Source organism: Hyperolius riggenbachi, chromosome 4, assembly GCF_040937935.1.
Source record: "Hyperolius riggenbachi isolate aHypRig1 chromosome 4, aHypRig1.pri, whole genome shotgun sequence".
Taxonomy (NCBI): domain Eukaryota; kingdom Metazoa; phylum Chordata; class Amphibia; order Anura; family Hyperoliidae; genus Hyperolius; species Hyperolius riggenbachi.
This window is the reverse complement of record NC_090649.1, coordinates 259,889,553-259,906,753: the sequence shown is the minus strand read 5'-3', so window position 1 is coordinate 259,906,753 and position 17,201 is coordinate 259,889,553. Positions and strand designations below refer to the sequence as shown.

The following is a 17,201-nucleotide window of genomic DNA, read 5'->3' as shown; positions in this document are numbered from 1 at the left end:
CTTTCACCTGAACCTTAAACTATCCTGTAAATGATTTCATCTACCAATCTATAGTTAACACTGTCTTAAAGGGGAACTTCAGCCTAAACAAACATACTGTCATCAAGTTACATTAGTTATGTTAATTAGAATAAATAGATAATATAATCTCTTACCCACCCTGTTTTAAAAGAACAGGCAAATGTCTGTGATTCATGGGGGCTGCCATCTTTGTCATGGGGGCAGCCATCTTTTTGGTTGAAAGGAGGTGACAAGGAGCAGGAGACACAGTTCCAACTGTCCTGTGTCCTAATAACCCCTCCCAGCTGCACACGCTAGGTTTCAAATGTCAAATTCAAAATGTATATAAAAAAAAAATTGCACCAAAACAGCAGAACGAGAACAAAAAATCAGAAATCCCATCATGCTTTGCACAGCATCAGGGGAAAAAAGCCCGGGCAGTTTTCTTCTGTGCAGCTAAAAATGAGGCTTGTATAAGAGAAACAAAGTTCTGATGCTGTGAAACTGTTAAAGAAACACAAAGCCTTTTCAGTGCTGCTGAGTCGATTTTTAGTCCGGAGGTTCACTTTAACCAAACACTTTCCCCCAAAATTAAGTAATAAACCTTTCTAACCCAAACAGACCTTAACACTTTACACTACTCTGTCACTTAAAGGGACTCTGAGCGGACCCTTAAAATGAAAATCTGCACTTACCTGGGGCTTCTTCTATCCCCCCATAACATGCGAGGGCCCTCTGCATCCTCTGGGTCCCTTCTGTGGTCCTGCTGGTGGCCCCGTTAGCCTGGCGACTTTGGGCGAAGTCGTGCCCAACTGTGCATGTATGGCCCTCCTACACACCTGGTTCGTAAGCCTCTTGCGCATGCGCAGTTCAAACTATTAAGAACCCCTCATGCGGCGCAGATGGGCCGCGCCTGTGCAGTTACGCCCAAAGTCGCCAGGCTAACGGTGCCGCCAGCAGGACCGTGGAGGGGACCCAGAGGATGCAGAGGGACCTACAGGGGGCTGGAAGAAGCCTGAGGTAAGTGCAGATTTTCATTTTAAGGTTCTGCTCAGGATTCCTTTAACTCTTGTTCTTAATCATACTCAATCTTTGTAATAACCAAAACCATTGATACTTACTTATTCATGATATCTGACATTCAAATGATTGGCCATCCAAATTCTTGGTACCGAATTTTCCAGATTCATACATTGAATTTGTTACCCAGTTTACTTTGTTTTTACAAACATGAATTTCTAATGTCCAAATCTTTTACCAAGTCCATTTTTACAGAATACAGTACTTTAAACAGATAACAACAAGATTTTGAAAGCATTAAGTCAGAGAGGAACTGGGGATTTAATTTATGCCATTCTTGTGAGAGAATTATTTGAGCAATGGAAGACTTACCAGGCATAATGCTGGCCTTGCAGTTGAAACACTTTGAGGAATACTCATTAGAATAGCAATCAATGCACAGCAGCATCTCATCCTTGGCAGCAAACGGCTTCTCCACTAGGGAGCAAACGCATTTAGCACACTTGAAACAAGCTTCATGCCAGTGGCTGTCTTTATAGGAAAGATCCTAGTTGACACAAAGAAATCGAAGAATTACAGGACAATTAAAATCTGTATGTATTGGTAGCTGACATCATAATGTTATTATCTTATGATATATAACATAAAATGTTGCTGTTTATGTTTTGATTTGCTTGCTGATGATGTGCAATTCTGAGTTGATTGCTTTTATTTACAGGCTTGTGCTTTTAATGCATATTGGCCCATATGCAATTCAGCTTTTCTCCTATGTTTTCTCCTAGAAGATCATTTTTAATCATCTGTTTAAAATAACTTTCAAGCACTTTGTAATTGAAAAATATATGGAATATCTAATCATTTGCAATGCACAACATTATTGTTTGTATTCATTTTATAACCTGGTCAGCTGTGTTTGCAATGCTGACTTTCTGTTTCAGTGTCAGATGCTGCATGGCTGGAGCAAACAGAAGTCTCTGTTTGGATGGTTAAAGAGAATCTTTTAGGTTTTACGGCGCACCAGTCAGACTTTCCTTCTGAGCACAGAGTTGACTCTACCAACCTACAACTCCGTGTTGCTCCTCAGTATGGTAACTTTGTGGCCAGCACTGCAGCTACATTTTAAAAAGTGCTCAGTGTATAATAATGCTGCTCAGAGTATAATAATGCATTCACCCTCCCTACAGCCTTCCTAATACCTTTTATAAAAAGATATTTAATAAAAGCAGTGAACTTCCTATTGCAGGCTGGGCCGATGAACATGTGGCTTTTATAAACATACTGGTGAGGGTGTAGAAATGGTTAAAAGTAACTCCCACACTGCTGGAAGCTCCATACTTTGTATTCAGATCTCTGGGTCATGTGACTGTCCAAAGTGATCTCTGAAATGACTAAATAAAATCTGAAAATGCCGTAAGTAAAGGATTTGGGTTTGATTCAAAGCAGCTAATTGATTGCTGATTGCTAAAGCGGCACAGCTTAATTACAAGTGGTAGTGCTGCGTAGTGTGTGCTGGTAACTTCTGCACGCTCCTTTTAAATAACAGCGGCTCCTTTAATCCCGCCCTGAGCCCCGTAGGGTCTACTAGCTTTCTAGGACGTGATCCCCGCATTTTGATTAGCCCAATAGGCTGCCTGTCACTTGCACCCTGTATGTATTTAGAGAGTTTAGCCTGTCTAATTCACCCTCATCTGTGTCTAATCGCAAGTTGTAATTTGATCCCTCAGCTGTGTCAGCTGACTGCCAGGGCAGAGAGGATAATTTGAAAGCACATGATGTTGACTATATGTCTGGTTCCATGAAAGCAGAAGGTAGATTTATTACAGGATTTGTATCAGCTGTAACAAAGAAAGGTAATTATGTAACAAAGAAATGTTATTATGCTGTTGTGTATCTTAGAGCAGAGAGTAAGTTCTGATTTCCTTTAAGGATTGTAATAAGTTCTTTATTCATGAGAAAATTATATTATGAACATGTTTTATGATCTAGCTTTTTATATGGGGGGATTCTATACAATTTCAGTGTCTCTGAGTTAATACGGTAATTTTTTTTACCATAAGACCAACCTAGGTTTAGGGGACAAAAATCAGGGAAAAATATATACTAAACCTGGTGTGTTCATGGTGCAGGGGAGTCTTGTAAATCTTTCCCCTCCAAACTGTCCAGCTACACTAACCCCTGCTACCCCCACTGGCAGAGGCGGCCTTAGAGTATGCGGGGCCCGGGGCGAGTGTCATATGCAGGGTCTAGAGACACAGATATGCTGTGGATACACACATACATGCTGTATATGCGCACACACACACACACACACACACACACACCTACACACACACACACACACACACACACACACACACACACACACACCTACACACACACACACACACACACACACACACACACACCTACACACACACACACACCTACACACACACACACACACACACACACACACACACACACCTACACACACACACACACACACACACACACACCTACACACACACACACACACAGTATAGATTAGATAGGAAGGGCCCCCCTGTATAGGTTAGATAGGTAGGTGCCCCCATTATAGGTTAGGTAGATAGGTGCCTCCAGTGTAGGTTAGGTAGGTAGGTGCCTCCAGTATAGGTTAGATAGGTAGGTTACCTCCAGTGTAGGTTAGATAGGTAGGAGCCCGCAGTATAGGTTATATAGGTAGGTGCCTCCAGTGTAGGTTAGATAAGTAGGTGCCGGAGTATAGGTTAGATAGGTAGGTGCCCCCAGTATAGGTTAGATAGGTAGGTGCCTGCAGTGTAGGTTAGATAGGTAGGGTCCCCCAGTATAGGTTACATAGGTAGGTGCCTCCAGTGTAGGTTAGATAAGTAGGTGCCCCGCAGCAGCAGGGGAGCAGGCATAGTAGTTACAACTCAATTCTTTCAGCTGAACCCCTGCAGTAGTCTGTTAATGGAGACATAATTGTCAGCTTGGATGTAGGCTACTCTTCACTGAGGCTCCACCCCCTCCACCCCCTACTCTTTATTAAGGCTGACCTGGGAATCCATTGATCATCAGGGCTCGTTTCCACTATCGCAAATCCGCATGCGTCCAACGCATGCAGATTCGCACATGTAATGCAAGTGGATGGGCCTGTTTCCACTGTAGCGTTGTTGAGGTGCGTTTTTTTTCAGCGGTGAAAAAACGCACAAAAGAGCCGCAGGATTCGCCTGCGAGTGGAATGCATGCGAATCGCATGCAATGTATTTAATAGGGAAATCAAATGCGGTTTCCCCATGCATTTTTTGCCGCAAATTCGCATGCAAATTCGCATAGGTACGGATGTAAATTCACACAGGCAGTGACATGGTTAAAATCGCATATACCCTCACCTATGCGAATTCGCATGCAAATTCGCGGCAAAAAACGCATGGGGAATCACATCCGCATGCGATTTCATCAGCGGTGGAATCCAGGCGATTCTGCACTGCAATAGTGGAAACGAGCCCTCAGAGATATGCCTTGATTGATTGACCAATCAAAACATTTGTTTGCATATTGTCAATCACTTTCACCTGTATAGAATTAAATGCTATTACACCTGGAAAGCTTCCAGATCCAAGTGACATTTTTTTAACTGCTGTAGAAATGAAAAAGACATTTTGTCACCTAAAGAGAAACATAGTTTTTGCTGTAAAAATGATTTTACAAGATCAAGCTTATCCCTAGCACTGAGAGATCTAGACTCCCAATAATTGCTCCCGGCAGCAAGTTTGCCCGTCTCTGAAAAAGTGACAATTGGGAAATTTAAATAAAAGGCTCCAAAAGTTTAGCTTTTAATTATTTATTCATTGCTTCCTACTTTGCAAGTGCAGCATAAATTAAAAAGGTAAAAGCAGCTTCTTCACTGTCAATTTTCAAGTTAAATAATACAAATTGAGGCATTACCTTAGAGTCACATTCAATAGGTTTTTTACATCCTTCACATATATTTGCAAAGAGGTTTTCAAAGCATTTGACGCAGTAGGGATTACCCTCTTTAGTTGTATACTTTTGTCCATAGAGGGATTCCTTACATTGATGGCACTCAAAAGGCTTGTTATCCATTGCAAAACACCAACTGAAAAAAAAAAAGAAAAATACTAATTTAACAGGATAATAGCAAAAGTCTGTGGAGGTAGGCACAGAAGGAATCAAGCATTAAGGCCTGGTGCACACCAAAACCCTCTAGCAGATCCGCAAAATGCTAGCAGATTTTTTAGCGCTTTTTTTTTATTTTTATGAGGCGTTTTGCTAGCGTTTTGCGGATTGCTGCTGCAGATTTCAGTGTAGCATATTTCCTATATTGCTACAGTAAAGCTGTTACTGAACAGCTTCTGTAACAAAACCGCCTGGCAAACCGTTCTGATCTGCCGTTTTTCAGAACGGTTTGCTTTTTTCCTATAGTTAACATTAAGGCAGAAACGCCTCCGCAATCCAAAAAATGCCTCACCCCGGGAGGATTCGTTTCTGCAAAAACGCCTCCCGCTGTGGTGTGCACACCCCCATTGAAATACATTACCCTAGCGTATCCGCAGCCGCAAGGGGCTGCAAAAACGCTCAAAAAGCCGCTCGGTGTGCCCCAGCCCGGAGATAATGAAATATGATGACTATTTATACTCCAGTCTTTATCTTGTGTCACAATAGACATACCAAAGTGACATCAGATAGTTTCTATGATTACTGTGGCATTTGCCAGAGCTGCCATGTGGGGTCCATCCCATACAGTTTGCACATTGCAGCACTTAATGACCTAGTGCATACAGAGCTACTCCTTGCCCTTCAGTGACATACTTCTACCGTCCCTCCAATTGCCCACAGCCCTCTTGCTGACAAATTGTTGTTCCTGAGGGCTCGTTCCCACTGTTGCGACGCGATTTCGGCCGCATTCCGACGCTTGTAAAAACGCATGCGGATGCGTTTCCACATGCGTTTTTACCCGCGATTTCGCATGCGATTTCGCATGGCAGGGTGCCCTGCGAAATTAACCATGACACTGCCAGGGCTAAATAAAATTGAAAAAGGTGCAAAATCGCACGCGAAATCGCGGGTAAAAACGCATGTAACAAACGCATGCGTTTTTACTATTAAATACATTAGCGGCGATTCGCACGGATTCCCGACGCAGGCGAAATCGTTGGCTCTTTTGTGCGTTTTTTTCACGCTGAAAAAAACGCACCTCAACAACGCTACAGTGGAAACAGGCCCATCCACTTGTATTACATGTGCGGATCTGCATGCGTTGGACGCATGCAGATTCGCGATAGTGGAAACGAGCCCTAAAAGTCTCAGCCCTCCTCAGTAACAAAATGCTGGCCACATAAACTTCTACTTAGTAAGAGCTGGTGCACACCAGAGCGGTTCTGGAGCGTTTTTTAAAACGCTTGCAGGGGGAAAACCGCTTGGGTAATGAAAATGAATAGGATGGTGCACACCAGAGCGGGTCGTTTTTTCCACAAACTCTGGACTGCAGCATTTTTTAGATTTCTGAGGCATTTCTGCCTCAATGTTAAATTATAGGAAAGTGGAAAACTGCTCTGAAAAACGCTAGATCAGAGCGGTTTTCCAGGCGTTTTTGTTACAGAAGCTGTTCAGTAACAGCTTTACTGTAACAATAGTTGAAATGTGCTACACAAAAACGCTCCAAAAACGCTACGCATGTTTAGAAAGTATGCCTAGAATCGCTCTGAAATCTGCTTCAAAAACCTCTAGCGTTTTGCAGATCTGCTAGAGGTTTTTGGTGTGCACTGGGCCTAAGACTGTGCTTCCTCTCCACTCTGAGCTGTTTACTTTAAAATGAGCGCTGCTGGATTTTGGGTGCCTGAGATAGCTGCAAGTAGAATGTCAGTCAATGACTGATTAATCACAGGTAATTCCTACAGTAGAATATTGGTAATCTTTACAGATATTTTACTATGACATAACCTAACCTTACTCTCACACAAGCTCTCCGGCCTAGTGCACACCGGAGCGTTTCCGCTGCGGTTTGCGATCTGCTTGCGGGTGCGGATCCGCTAGGGTAATGTATTTCAATGGGCTGATGCACACCAGAGCGGGAGGCGTTTTGCAGAAACGCATACTCCCGGGCTGCTGCAGATTTTGGATTGCGGATGCGTTTCTGCCTCAATGTTAAGTATAGGAAAAACGCAAACCGCTCTGAAAAACGGCACTTCAGAGCGGTTTGCCAGGCGTTTTTTGTTACAGTAGCTGTTCAGTAACAGCTTTACTGTAACAATACATGAAATCTACTATACCAAAACCGCTACACAAAACCGCAAAACGCTAGCTGAAACGCTGCAGAAAAATAAGAAAAAGCGTTTCAAAATCTGCTAGCATTTTGCGGATCTGCTAGCAGTTTTTGGTGTGCACTAGGCCTCCTTCTCATTGCCTAGCCTAACTTTAACCGACCCCCGCCCCAGCCCCCACCGATGCCTAACCCTAACTGACCCTCCGTTTCTATGCCTAACCCTAACCAACCCCTCTTGATGCCTAACTCCAGCTAATTAATCGGCGCAAGCCTAATCCCAATATTTGTTAGGCATCGCAAGCTAAAAATTACCTCCTTGGTGCCGTGATAGCCGCAATTAGCATTGAGGTCTAAGTGGCGCACATTTTAACAAATCGCTGAAGGTGCCCAAACAATCTGCTTCGCTCCAAACCGCTTCCTTTCAGTAACTTGTTGAAACAATGGAAACCTGATATGATTATAATACTTCCCTACTCTATCCAAAGAACCACAATGGACAAAAAACCCCCAGAAAAGATCAATTTGAACTGGCCCATAAAAGATCATTACAGTTCTTGACCTATCTGTTTTCAGTCTGCTGCCTGGTCCATCGAAATTTACGGCAGTCGACATGGGGCCTGATCCAATTAACTTTTTCTCTGAAGTTTTCTCGTAAGTGATTACTATTGCTATTTCACATCCTATCAATAAAATGCCTTTTAAGCCACCAGCAAACAAAAAATATAAAACAATTTTGACATTACTTTTTTTTTACCTTCGGCTTGGTACTTTTTCAATTTCAGGGTGTTGAAAAGTTTTTCGAAGCAGAAAATGAAAATTATCTCCTAATGGAATCCACCTAACTAAGACACCAATTACCCAACCTATGCATAGGTAAGGTTGCCTGCAAAACATGCACTGTAGTCGAGTCACAAGGACAGGTTTGAGAAACACTGGCCTGGGAGAAACCTCTGCAATTCCACATAAATTTGCATTGTAAAAACATAGAATACTATACCACCTGTCATTGTCACATTATGTGAGCGCATATACACATTAAGTTCTATGCTCCTGATGTGGAAGCGAGTTTAGCGTGTTAGCGGATGGAACCCTGGCTGCGGCGACGACACTACACGGGAGCACAGGCACCGACCGAGCGCGCGGTGGAGGTGACATGATTGAGCCTGGGTACGGAAACCTGCCAGCTGGCCAACATACGGGGAGAGCCTGTTCTGTAAAACTCTATGCCTTATATAAGATTTGGAACAAGTAAGTGCAAAATGATTTTATTGTAATAAAACTTTTTAGCAGTATCACGCTCTGTGCGCTATTTTTATTGAGGTTGATCATCATAAGTGGACCAGTGACAAGTATTAGAATAAGAAGAGTAACCTAAAGACTGCCTGAGTGGTGAGGGATGACCCGGGAATAGTTTCAAGGCCCCTAGATTGGGTCTGAAATTGCAGTGAGTGAACCACAAAAGGGTGTGGTGGTGGCCTGTTCATATAGGAGGGAAGTGACCATTGAACTACCTAAGGAAAAGGAAGGATTGCAGTTTGTTGAAGTGGAACTGAGGACTGGTTCACACTGGCTGTTGCTGAACTGTCTATGCGGAGAGTGCAATTTGGCATTTTTTAGCATATAATATACTAGATGTTGTTTTATGGACTGGATTGAAATGGTTCCCCTATGTAGACTGTGTAGGTATGGCTCTCATACTACATGAAGGGTGGTAAGATTGGTCTGTGATCTTTCATTTTCCAAAGACTATAGTCTGATGTGTGTATGCACCTTAAGACAGGGGCTCTTTGCCATGGTGCACTTAGCAGTCATGTTGAGACACTTGGTTTTGGGCCTCGCAATATCTGATTATACAAAGGTCCCTGCAAGTGCTGTCGCTTTAAATGTCAGGAGGTTCTACCTGCAATTACTTCTAAGACAGGTGCTCTTTGTCAGGGTGTACTTAGTGGTCATGCATGCTGAGACACTTGGGGCTCGATTCACAAAGCGGTGCTAACCCAGTTAGAGACTTTAGGCGTGATAACCATTGCACCACTCTGGTGAAAAGACAGTTTAGGCGTGATAAGTTTAGGTGTGATAAGTTTAGGTGTGATAAGTTTAGGCATGCTAAGTTTAGATAAGTGTAGATAGCGCGCAAAGTCCCGCATGCAAAGCAGCGCCATTAAACTCTATGCGAAGTGCACCAGACTTTGCTAGCGCAAAACTTTTGATCAGCTGTGCACTGCGGTGCTAACCCAGTTGGTGCTTAAACTTATCATGCCTAAACTTATCACACCTAAACTTATCATGCCTAAACTTATCACACCTAAACTTATCACACCTAAACTTATCATGCCTAAACTGAGTTTAGGCATGATAAAGGGCTTTTCACCAGGGTGCTAACTGTTAGCACCGCTTTGTGAATCAGGCCCTTGGTCTTGGGCTTGCAATATCTGATAATGCAAAGGTCTCTGCAAGTGCTGTCGCTTTAAATGTATCAGGAGGCTCTGTACTGGAACACAATTTTGAGAATGGACGAATTTCCGTGTTAAACACGAAATTCTGATTTGGTTGTGCTACGCAAATTATCATAATTGCGAAAAACAATCGTAATTACAATATTCCACATAAACGCAAAATTTAGCGTAATTTCGTGAAATTTCAATTACTACCATAGTTGTAATTTTTGTGATTTTCACGTAAACGTAATTAGGTTATTACGCTCTTCACTATATATATATATATATATATATATATATATATATATATATATATATATATATATATATATTTATATATGTATATATATATATATATATGAAAATAAACATATGAGACTTTTTTTTTTGCTACTAATGTTCTATTTATTATTCGTACTTCACATACACTTCATTGTATCATAAGGTTGTTTTTTTTCGCTTCAGTGTCACTTTAACCACTTGAGGACCGCAGTGTTAAACCCCCCTAAAGACCAGGGCATATTTCCTGAAATTGGCCACTGCAGCTTTAAGGCCAAGCTATATGGCCGCACAACTCAGCACACAGAGCTTCCTGTTGGTGGACACACAGTGTTTTGTTTTGTTTTTTAACAAATATTTACATTATTTTTTTATTAATATATTTTGCTATTTTTCCTCTTTTTTTTTCTAAAACCCCTTCCTCCCCGCAGCTGGCCAATCCTGGCGATCGGCTTCTGCCTATGAGAGCCGATTGCTCTCTTGTGCCCCAGGGGGACAGCCGTGTCACTTTTATATAAAAGACGCCGGCTTCACCATCTAACAGTCTCCCAAGCGGCGATCGCCGCTCGGAGACTGAAGACAGGGCGAAGCTCCGCCCCCCCAAGCAGGAGATGCACGATCTCCTGCAGTAGCCGGCCCCAAGACTTGATGCCAATTGGCGTTAGGCAGTCCCGGGGCTGCCGCGGTAGTTAACTGTGGTATACAGTAAAGTCTTACTGCATGATGAGGCCGGATCCACACTATAGGCACTTTTGTGAGCACTTGTGTTTGATTAGTGCTTGTTGAGCACTTGTTAAAAAATTGCTCCCATTCACTTTCATTAAAATCGTCGTAAAAATTGCGTAAAAATCACTGCGATCGCATACGTCACGTACACGATCGCGGCAATCACATCGATTTTTACTGGGATTTTAATGAAAGTGAATGGGTTTTGTAATAAGCGCTAATTGCTGCGCTAATCAAACGCAAGCGCTCACAGTGTGCATTTATGCAAATGGGGAATGTAGACAGTTCCCTATTGGTGTGATCTGGCAATCCTCCTTAGGCAGCTCTCAGTATCCACTAGAGAAAGTAAAAACATGCAAAAGAGAGAGCACTCTGAGTGGTAAGAGATGGCGCCATATTGTTTTATATTAGCCTGATGAAACAGAGAAGGTTTTCTCTGAAAAACGCGTCGTTTTTACTAATAAATAAGCCCCTTTTTATACCTTACTACCTCACCACTCTCTATTTTATTTGTGGCAAGTCACAGCGGTTATATCTGCTAGCCACATGATACTACTCAGTACGCAACTGACATCGCATAGACGCCGCTCACTCCCGTTTCCGAACTGAGAACGTGACTCCCTGGTGGCCCTCCGGATTCCCCGCCTGGAGCTGGATCGTGAGCGTGGTCCCTGGCCCCTAAAGGGACAAACGCTATCAGAGGCTGTGTCCTACGAGCAGCCATTTCTGAACAGGTGAGACCTGTCTTTGGCAGGGTAGATGCTCCTATTTATTTGTCACAGTGTGGATTTGGCCTGAGTAGAGCAGAATGCAAAACATTACACTCGATCGTCATGAGGTAAGACTTGCATGTTCTTCTGCTTACTGCAGTTTAGTGAATCTGCCCCAAAGAAACACAACTATTTCTACCAGTATCTAATGAAAGCTTTTACCCCAAAGTGTTTGTTATACATCAGACATTGGATTGTGTGTGAATAAAGGCACATACTGTATATCATTTTCTTTTATGGTTCCCTAAGAAGCAGTGGATTGAGATTCACAGAGAACATCTACAAATTGATACCAGCAAATATGTTAAAATATTATATGATTTTTTTGTTTTTGCATTAAGCTATAATTTCAGCAATTAGCTAATTTTAGCTAAGCTAGATCAAGGACACCAAACATGTACTGTAATCACTGAATGTGTCAGTTTGGAGGCCTGAGAATGTATAGTTGGCTCACCTTGGAGATCAAGGCACATTAATTGTGCATCCCTGGAATTCCATTTCAGCAGCTCTTTTTAGGCTGGAGTTACAGTATTTTATTTTGACAGCTGTTGAGTTTTCTCACACATACCTTATATACTGTATTCACATATAAGCCTAATTTTGCAGCACAAAAAAATCCGCTGAAAAGTTACCCCCTCGGCTTATATGCGGGTCAGTGGAGCAGAACAAATGGTGGGACAGGTTTTATTACTGGCAGAGGAGGGTAAGGATCTAGCACAAGTGATCCTGCTCTTGCCAGCTGGCTCCCTGCAGTGTCTGTGCCCCTCATCCCCTGCAACATGGTGTGCAGAGTGCACTGCTCAAGACTACCTGTGTTCCCTGGCTTGTGGAGCAGAGCATGTCAGCGGTGCAATGATCAGTGATTCTTCCAATGTGGCAATCGCTGTGTCTCATATCTATGACACCATCTAGTGGCTTCTTGAGACACCACTGTATAAACCTTGAGGCACATCTGGCATTGGGTAGGGGGGGTTGACTTGTACTGGGTGGGCACATCTGGCTACTGTGGAGAGGGCTATACTGGGGAGGGGGCTTATAAATGAGTCAATCACGGTTTCCTGGTTTCTGAGGGAAAAGTGGGTACCTTGGCTTATACGCAGGTGTCACGGTCACTGGTACATATGGGTGATAGAAGATGTCCTGGCATGGTTCGCCAGGGTCCCAGGAATGGGGGTCTGGCGTTCTGTGCCAATGCACGCTGTGTTGCACGATGTGAATGCTAGCAGCGAAAGCTGTTGGCTTAGCGCTGTGTGCACGCGCGTAGGGAGTTTGTTTTGTGCATGTTCTTGCTGAGTTTGTTTGCGCATGCGCTCTTGCATGTACGCGCATGGAGTTTTATGCTATTTGCGCCAAGAGGCCTATTTAAATCTGGAGAGTGACACTCTCCAGTACTGTAGTATTAAAGCTTGTGTGTGTGTACTCCCGTGCGTGATTAGTTCTGCCGGTATGTCTCTTTGGATGTTGACCTTGGCCCGTCTGACTACTTGTTCCATTGCTGACCTATGCTTTGTACGACTACCCGCTCTGGTGCCGATTCTTGCTCGTCTGAGAACCCGTCCTGTTGCCGAACCCTTGCCTGTCCGAGATCCTAATTCATTGTCAACCTCTGCCTGTGTACTTGACCTCTCTGCTTGTGTTGCCTACAGGTTCTTCGGTGTGCCAAGTCATTGCAGTACCAGGGACCGTGGGAGTGCCACATCGCCAACTTGGTCACGAGCTGCCGGTTTGTCTCTTTGGATGTTGACCTTGCCCCGTCTGACTACTTGTTCCATTGCTGACCTATGCTTTGTACGACTACCCGCTCTGGTGCCGATTCTTGCTCGTCTGAGAACCCGTCCTGTTGCCGAACCCTTGCCTGTCCAAGATCCTGATTCATTGTCAACCTCTGCCTGTGTACTTGACCTCTCTGCTTGTGTTGCCTACAGGTTCTTCGGTGTGCCAAGTCATTGCAGTACCAGGGACCGTGGGAGTGCCACATTGCCAACTTGGTCACGAGCTCCGGCGTCACGCCATTGCGAGCACTCCTGCCCCTTGTTTACTGGAAATCCCTGTTCCAACCTTAGATTAAACAGTCAACAAGCCGAAAGGGTTGCTGCTCTCAGCTCACTGGTATCCTATGCGCAAGGTACGTAACAGGGGATCGGCTTATATGCGAGTACATATGGTAACTTTTTGATCGTTCATTTTATCTCCATGCTTTAATGGGTGCAAAATGTTTGCCCTCGCTAACTAGCCTTTACATAAGGTACATCTTTGGAAATACCAACATCATTGGTGAGTATGTTGTTTGGTATAGTCACTTCTCATGGATCAATCACTTATTCCTAGAAAGGAAAGAGGAGGGCGTTGTGCAACAGTTTCCATTGCTAGCAACAGAGAATACTCCAAGTACTCAAAACTAGCAAAATTAACCCAAAGAAAAAATACCCATAGCTAAATTGTAAAGATTTAGCATGCTGGATCTCTAAATGACATTGGGGGCAGCTGTACATAGGCCTCAGATGGCCTGCTTAGCCAAGTTCTGTCTTGTGTGTGCTTGAGGCTGTAAGCTCTAAGCATGTCAGTCAGCTGATTTTTGTTATAACCAAGTAATACATCCAGAACTTGGTGTGTTGCAGATGTCATCAACAACCGGGATATTGTAAGTAAAAACTAATTGTGCAGCTTGTAGCTCTTGAGCTTACTGTCAGCAGTGTTTCCATCACTCTGGAGACTGTGATATTTTTGTTGCACTGTTAAGTGCCTAATGCCAATTGTAAGACTATTTGTACACTTGTGGAGCAGAATGTGCTATTATTAATTTATCACCAATGCCCTAGACCAGTGATGGCTAACCTTGGCACTCCAGCTGTGGTGGAACTACAAGTTCCATGAGGCATTGCAATACTCTGACAACTCTAAGCATAACTCGGGGAGGCAGAGGCATGATGGGATTTGTAGTTTTGTCACAGCTGGAGGGCCAAGGTTAGCCATCACTGCCCTAGACCTTCTGGGGTGACATTCCTATTGTGATAAGAAATCATGGAAAGCTCACTTTTACAGCTTTTTTTGAAGCATTGATGTTTTTGAAATGTTAACTATGGTTGTGTTTAAGCAGGAATTTCTATATATCATGTAGTTGTGATCTCGTGATTCAGCTCTAAGGCAGAATTCATTTTATTTCATATGCATTTCTTCAGAAAAAGACATTCTTCACAATTCCGTTCAGATTTCTGGCTCTGCTCTCATAGTGAAATTCATTAGTTTCCTTAATTTCTCGCACTTATTAAACTAAATGATGCTGACATATACTGATTACAAGTCCGGCAGATTAAGTTCAATGATAATTACATTGACTGACTTCATACAGCGAATCTAGGGCAGAGACAGTTCATACTGTCTGACATCTAGATTAAGTGTTTAGAGGCAATATTTTTCATCTCTCTGAAGATGGCGAGGTATATTTAAAGCGGTGTTCTCATCTGTAAAAATAGGGCAAGAGGGAAGCTTCAGCATGACTGTGGGAGGTAGGGTAGCCAGTGCTTCCTAGATAGCCTTTATTGCCTGTAAAACCTTACTAGGTAATCATGCAGCTTTAACCACTTCACCACTGAGGGGTTTTACCCCCTGAGCACCAGAGCAATTTTCACCTTTCAGCGCTCCTTCCATTCATTCGTCTATAACTTTATTATTACTTATCGCAATGAAATGAACTATATCTTGTTTTTTTCGCCACCAATTAGGCTTTCTTTAGGTGGGACATTATGCCAAGAATTATTTTTTTCTAAATGTGTTTTAATGGGAAAATAGGAAAAATGTGGGGAAAAAAATAATTATTTTTCAGTTTTCGGCCATTATAGTTTTTAAATAATGCATGCTACTGTAATTAAAACCCATGAAACGTATTTGCCCTTTGTCCCGGTTATAAAACCATTTAAATTATGTCCCTATCACAATGTTTGGCGCCAATATTTTATTTGGAAATAAAGGTGCATTTTTTTCAGTTTTGCGTCCATCCCTAATTACAAGCCCATAGTTTATAAAGTAACAGTGTTATACCCTCTTGACATAAATATTTAAAAAGTTCAGTCCCTAAGGTAACTATTTATGTATTTTTTTTAATTGTAAATTTTTTAATTTTTTTTAATTACAAAAAAAAAAAAAAAATGGGGAGTGTGGGAGGTAATGAGTTAATTTTATGTGTAAAAGTCATTTATTTGTATGTGAAAAATGTGTAGGGTGTAGTTTACTATTTGGCCACAAGATGGCCACAGTAACTTTTTGTTTTAATGCGACCTCCAAGCTTCCTTCCGGAAGCTTGGAGGAAGAATAAGGAGGCTGGACACGTGAGTTTTTTCTCACAATGATCGCGCTGCCCATAGGAGAGCAGCTGATCATTGCGGGGCTTAGATCAACGAATGGGAATGGATTTTCCCGTTCATTGATCTCTGGGCGAGCGGGCGGCGGCGGTTTTACTAGCGGCGGGCGGCGTGTTTACGAGCGGGAGCGCGGGCAGCGTCGGGAACGCGGAAAGTACGTGTTTCTCCGTCCCTGGTTTTTAAAGGATGGAAAAAGGGGCGGAGAAATACGTACGCGCGGGGGTAAAGTGGTTAAAATAATGAAATATAAACTTTACAGTGTAGATATCCTATTGTGAGGAATGTACATGTCACAGCCAGCCCTGCCGCTGACTCACATAATGCTGATGGCCCTGCCGCTGACTCATGCACTGCGCAGGCCAGCAGGCGGAGTACGCGTTCTCAGTGCGTGCTCCACTGATGTAAACAGTAGCCATGTGTCTGCCTACGTGTCAGCTGACCAGCTGACCACCGCTTGTTCCTGACCACGTCTTCTGACTGGATTACCTGTTACCGACTCTGCTTGTACCTGGATTTGCCTGACTGCCGCCTGGATCGACCCCTGTTTGTTAAAGGACTTCCATGAACTCTGCCTGGACCGACATTGGCTAGAACCGACCATGCTACCTGTAAAGTGTTTGAACTGCCTAAACCTTTCTTCTCCAGCCTGCAGTCATCTGGCCATCATCTGGACTGCCTTAGCCTTCAGGCCTCAGGTGACTATATCACTTGTAATTGTGAATACTGTGCCTTGTATTACTCATACTGCCTTGTTTGGTGAACACTATCTGTCAGTCTGTATGCTACATCTACCTGCAGGGTAATTGTAGTTTTATGTAGGTAGGAGTTTGTGCAGGTGTTACGGGCTGGGCTATAGGTCAGTCATATGGGCATACAGCCTGACCTATAGCCATTGACCAGACAAGCCTGACACCTATGGTCTACCAGGGGCATAGCTACAGGGGAGTAGCCCCTGCCCAGAGCCGTAAGGGGCTGCTACTTTTGCTTCACTCCCTCGGATAAAGGGGTCTTTGTGGCTACACTTGTTATGGCTGTGAACATTACAATGTCCACACTTGTTTTATGACCCTGGCAAGGTGGTCCTCCAGGCTGTGAGGACCACCAGGGGAAGGCAAGGGGAAAGGTGCGAGCATTGTGGGGCCCATCAAAGTTTTGCTGGGGGTCGCATGATTTATAATTACACCCTTTGCGGTCAAGTACAAAAATATGCGGTCCCGTCCACACTGCAAACGCCTGATGGAAGGTTTATTGAGAGACTGGGACCACGAGAAAGCCGGCGGCCAGCAGGTAATGATTACATCTACCAATACCGCTGTTAATTGCTCCTCTTCTCCTGCCAAAACGG

General features: G+C 43.4%; 1 protein-coding gene across 3 annotated transcripts in view; it reads right to left on the bottom strand.

Annotated features, from left to right (window-relative positions):
- FHL5 (four and a half LIM domains 5) overlaps positions 1–17,201 on the bottom strand; it is a 99,915-nt gene that overhangs the window by 20,181 nt on the left and 62,533 nt on the right. For 2 of the 3 annotated variants that reach the window (XM_068279406.1, XM_068279408.1), the window contains exons 2-3: positions 4,948–5,119; positions 1,393–1,567 (exon numbers count right to left, since the gene is read on the bottom strand). In XM_068279406.1, the coding sequence (XP_068135507.1) occupies positions 1,393–1,567; positions 4,948–5,106 (334 nt within the window). In that variant the 5' untranslated portion in view covers positions 5,107–5,119. The remainder of the gene's footprint in view (positions 1–1,392; positions 1,568–4,947; positions 5,120–17,201) is intronic. The other variant, XM_068279409.1, reaches the window with a different exon arrangement.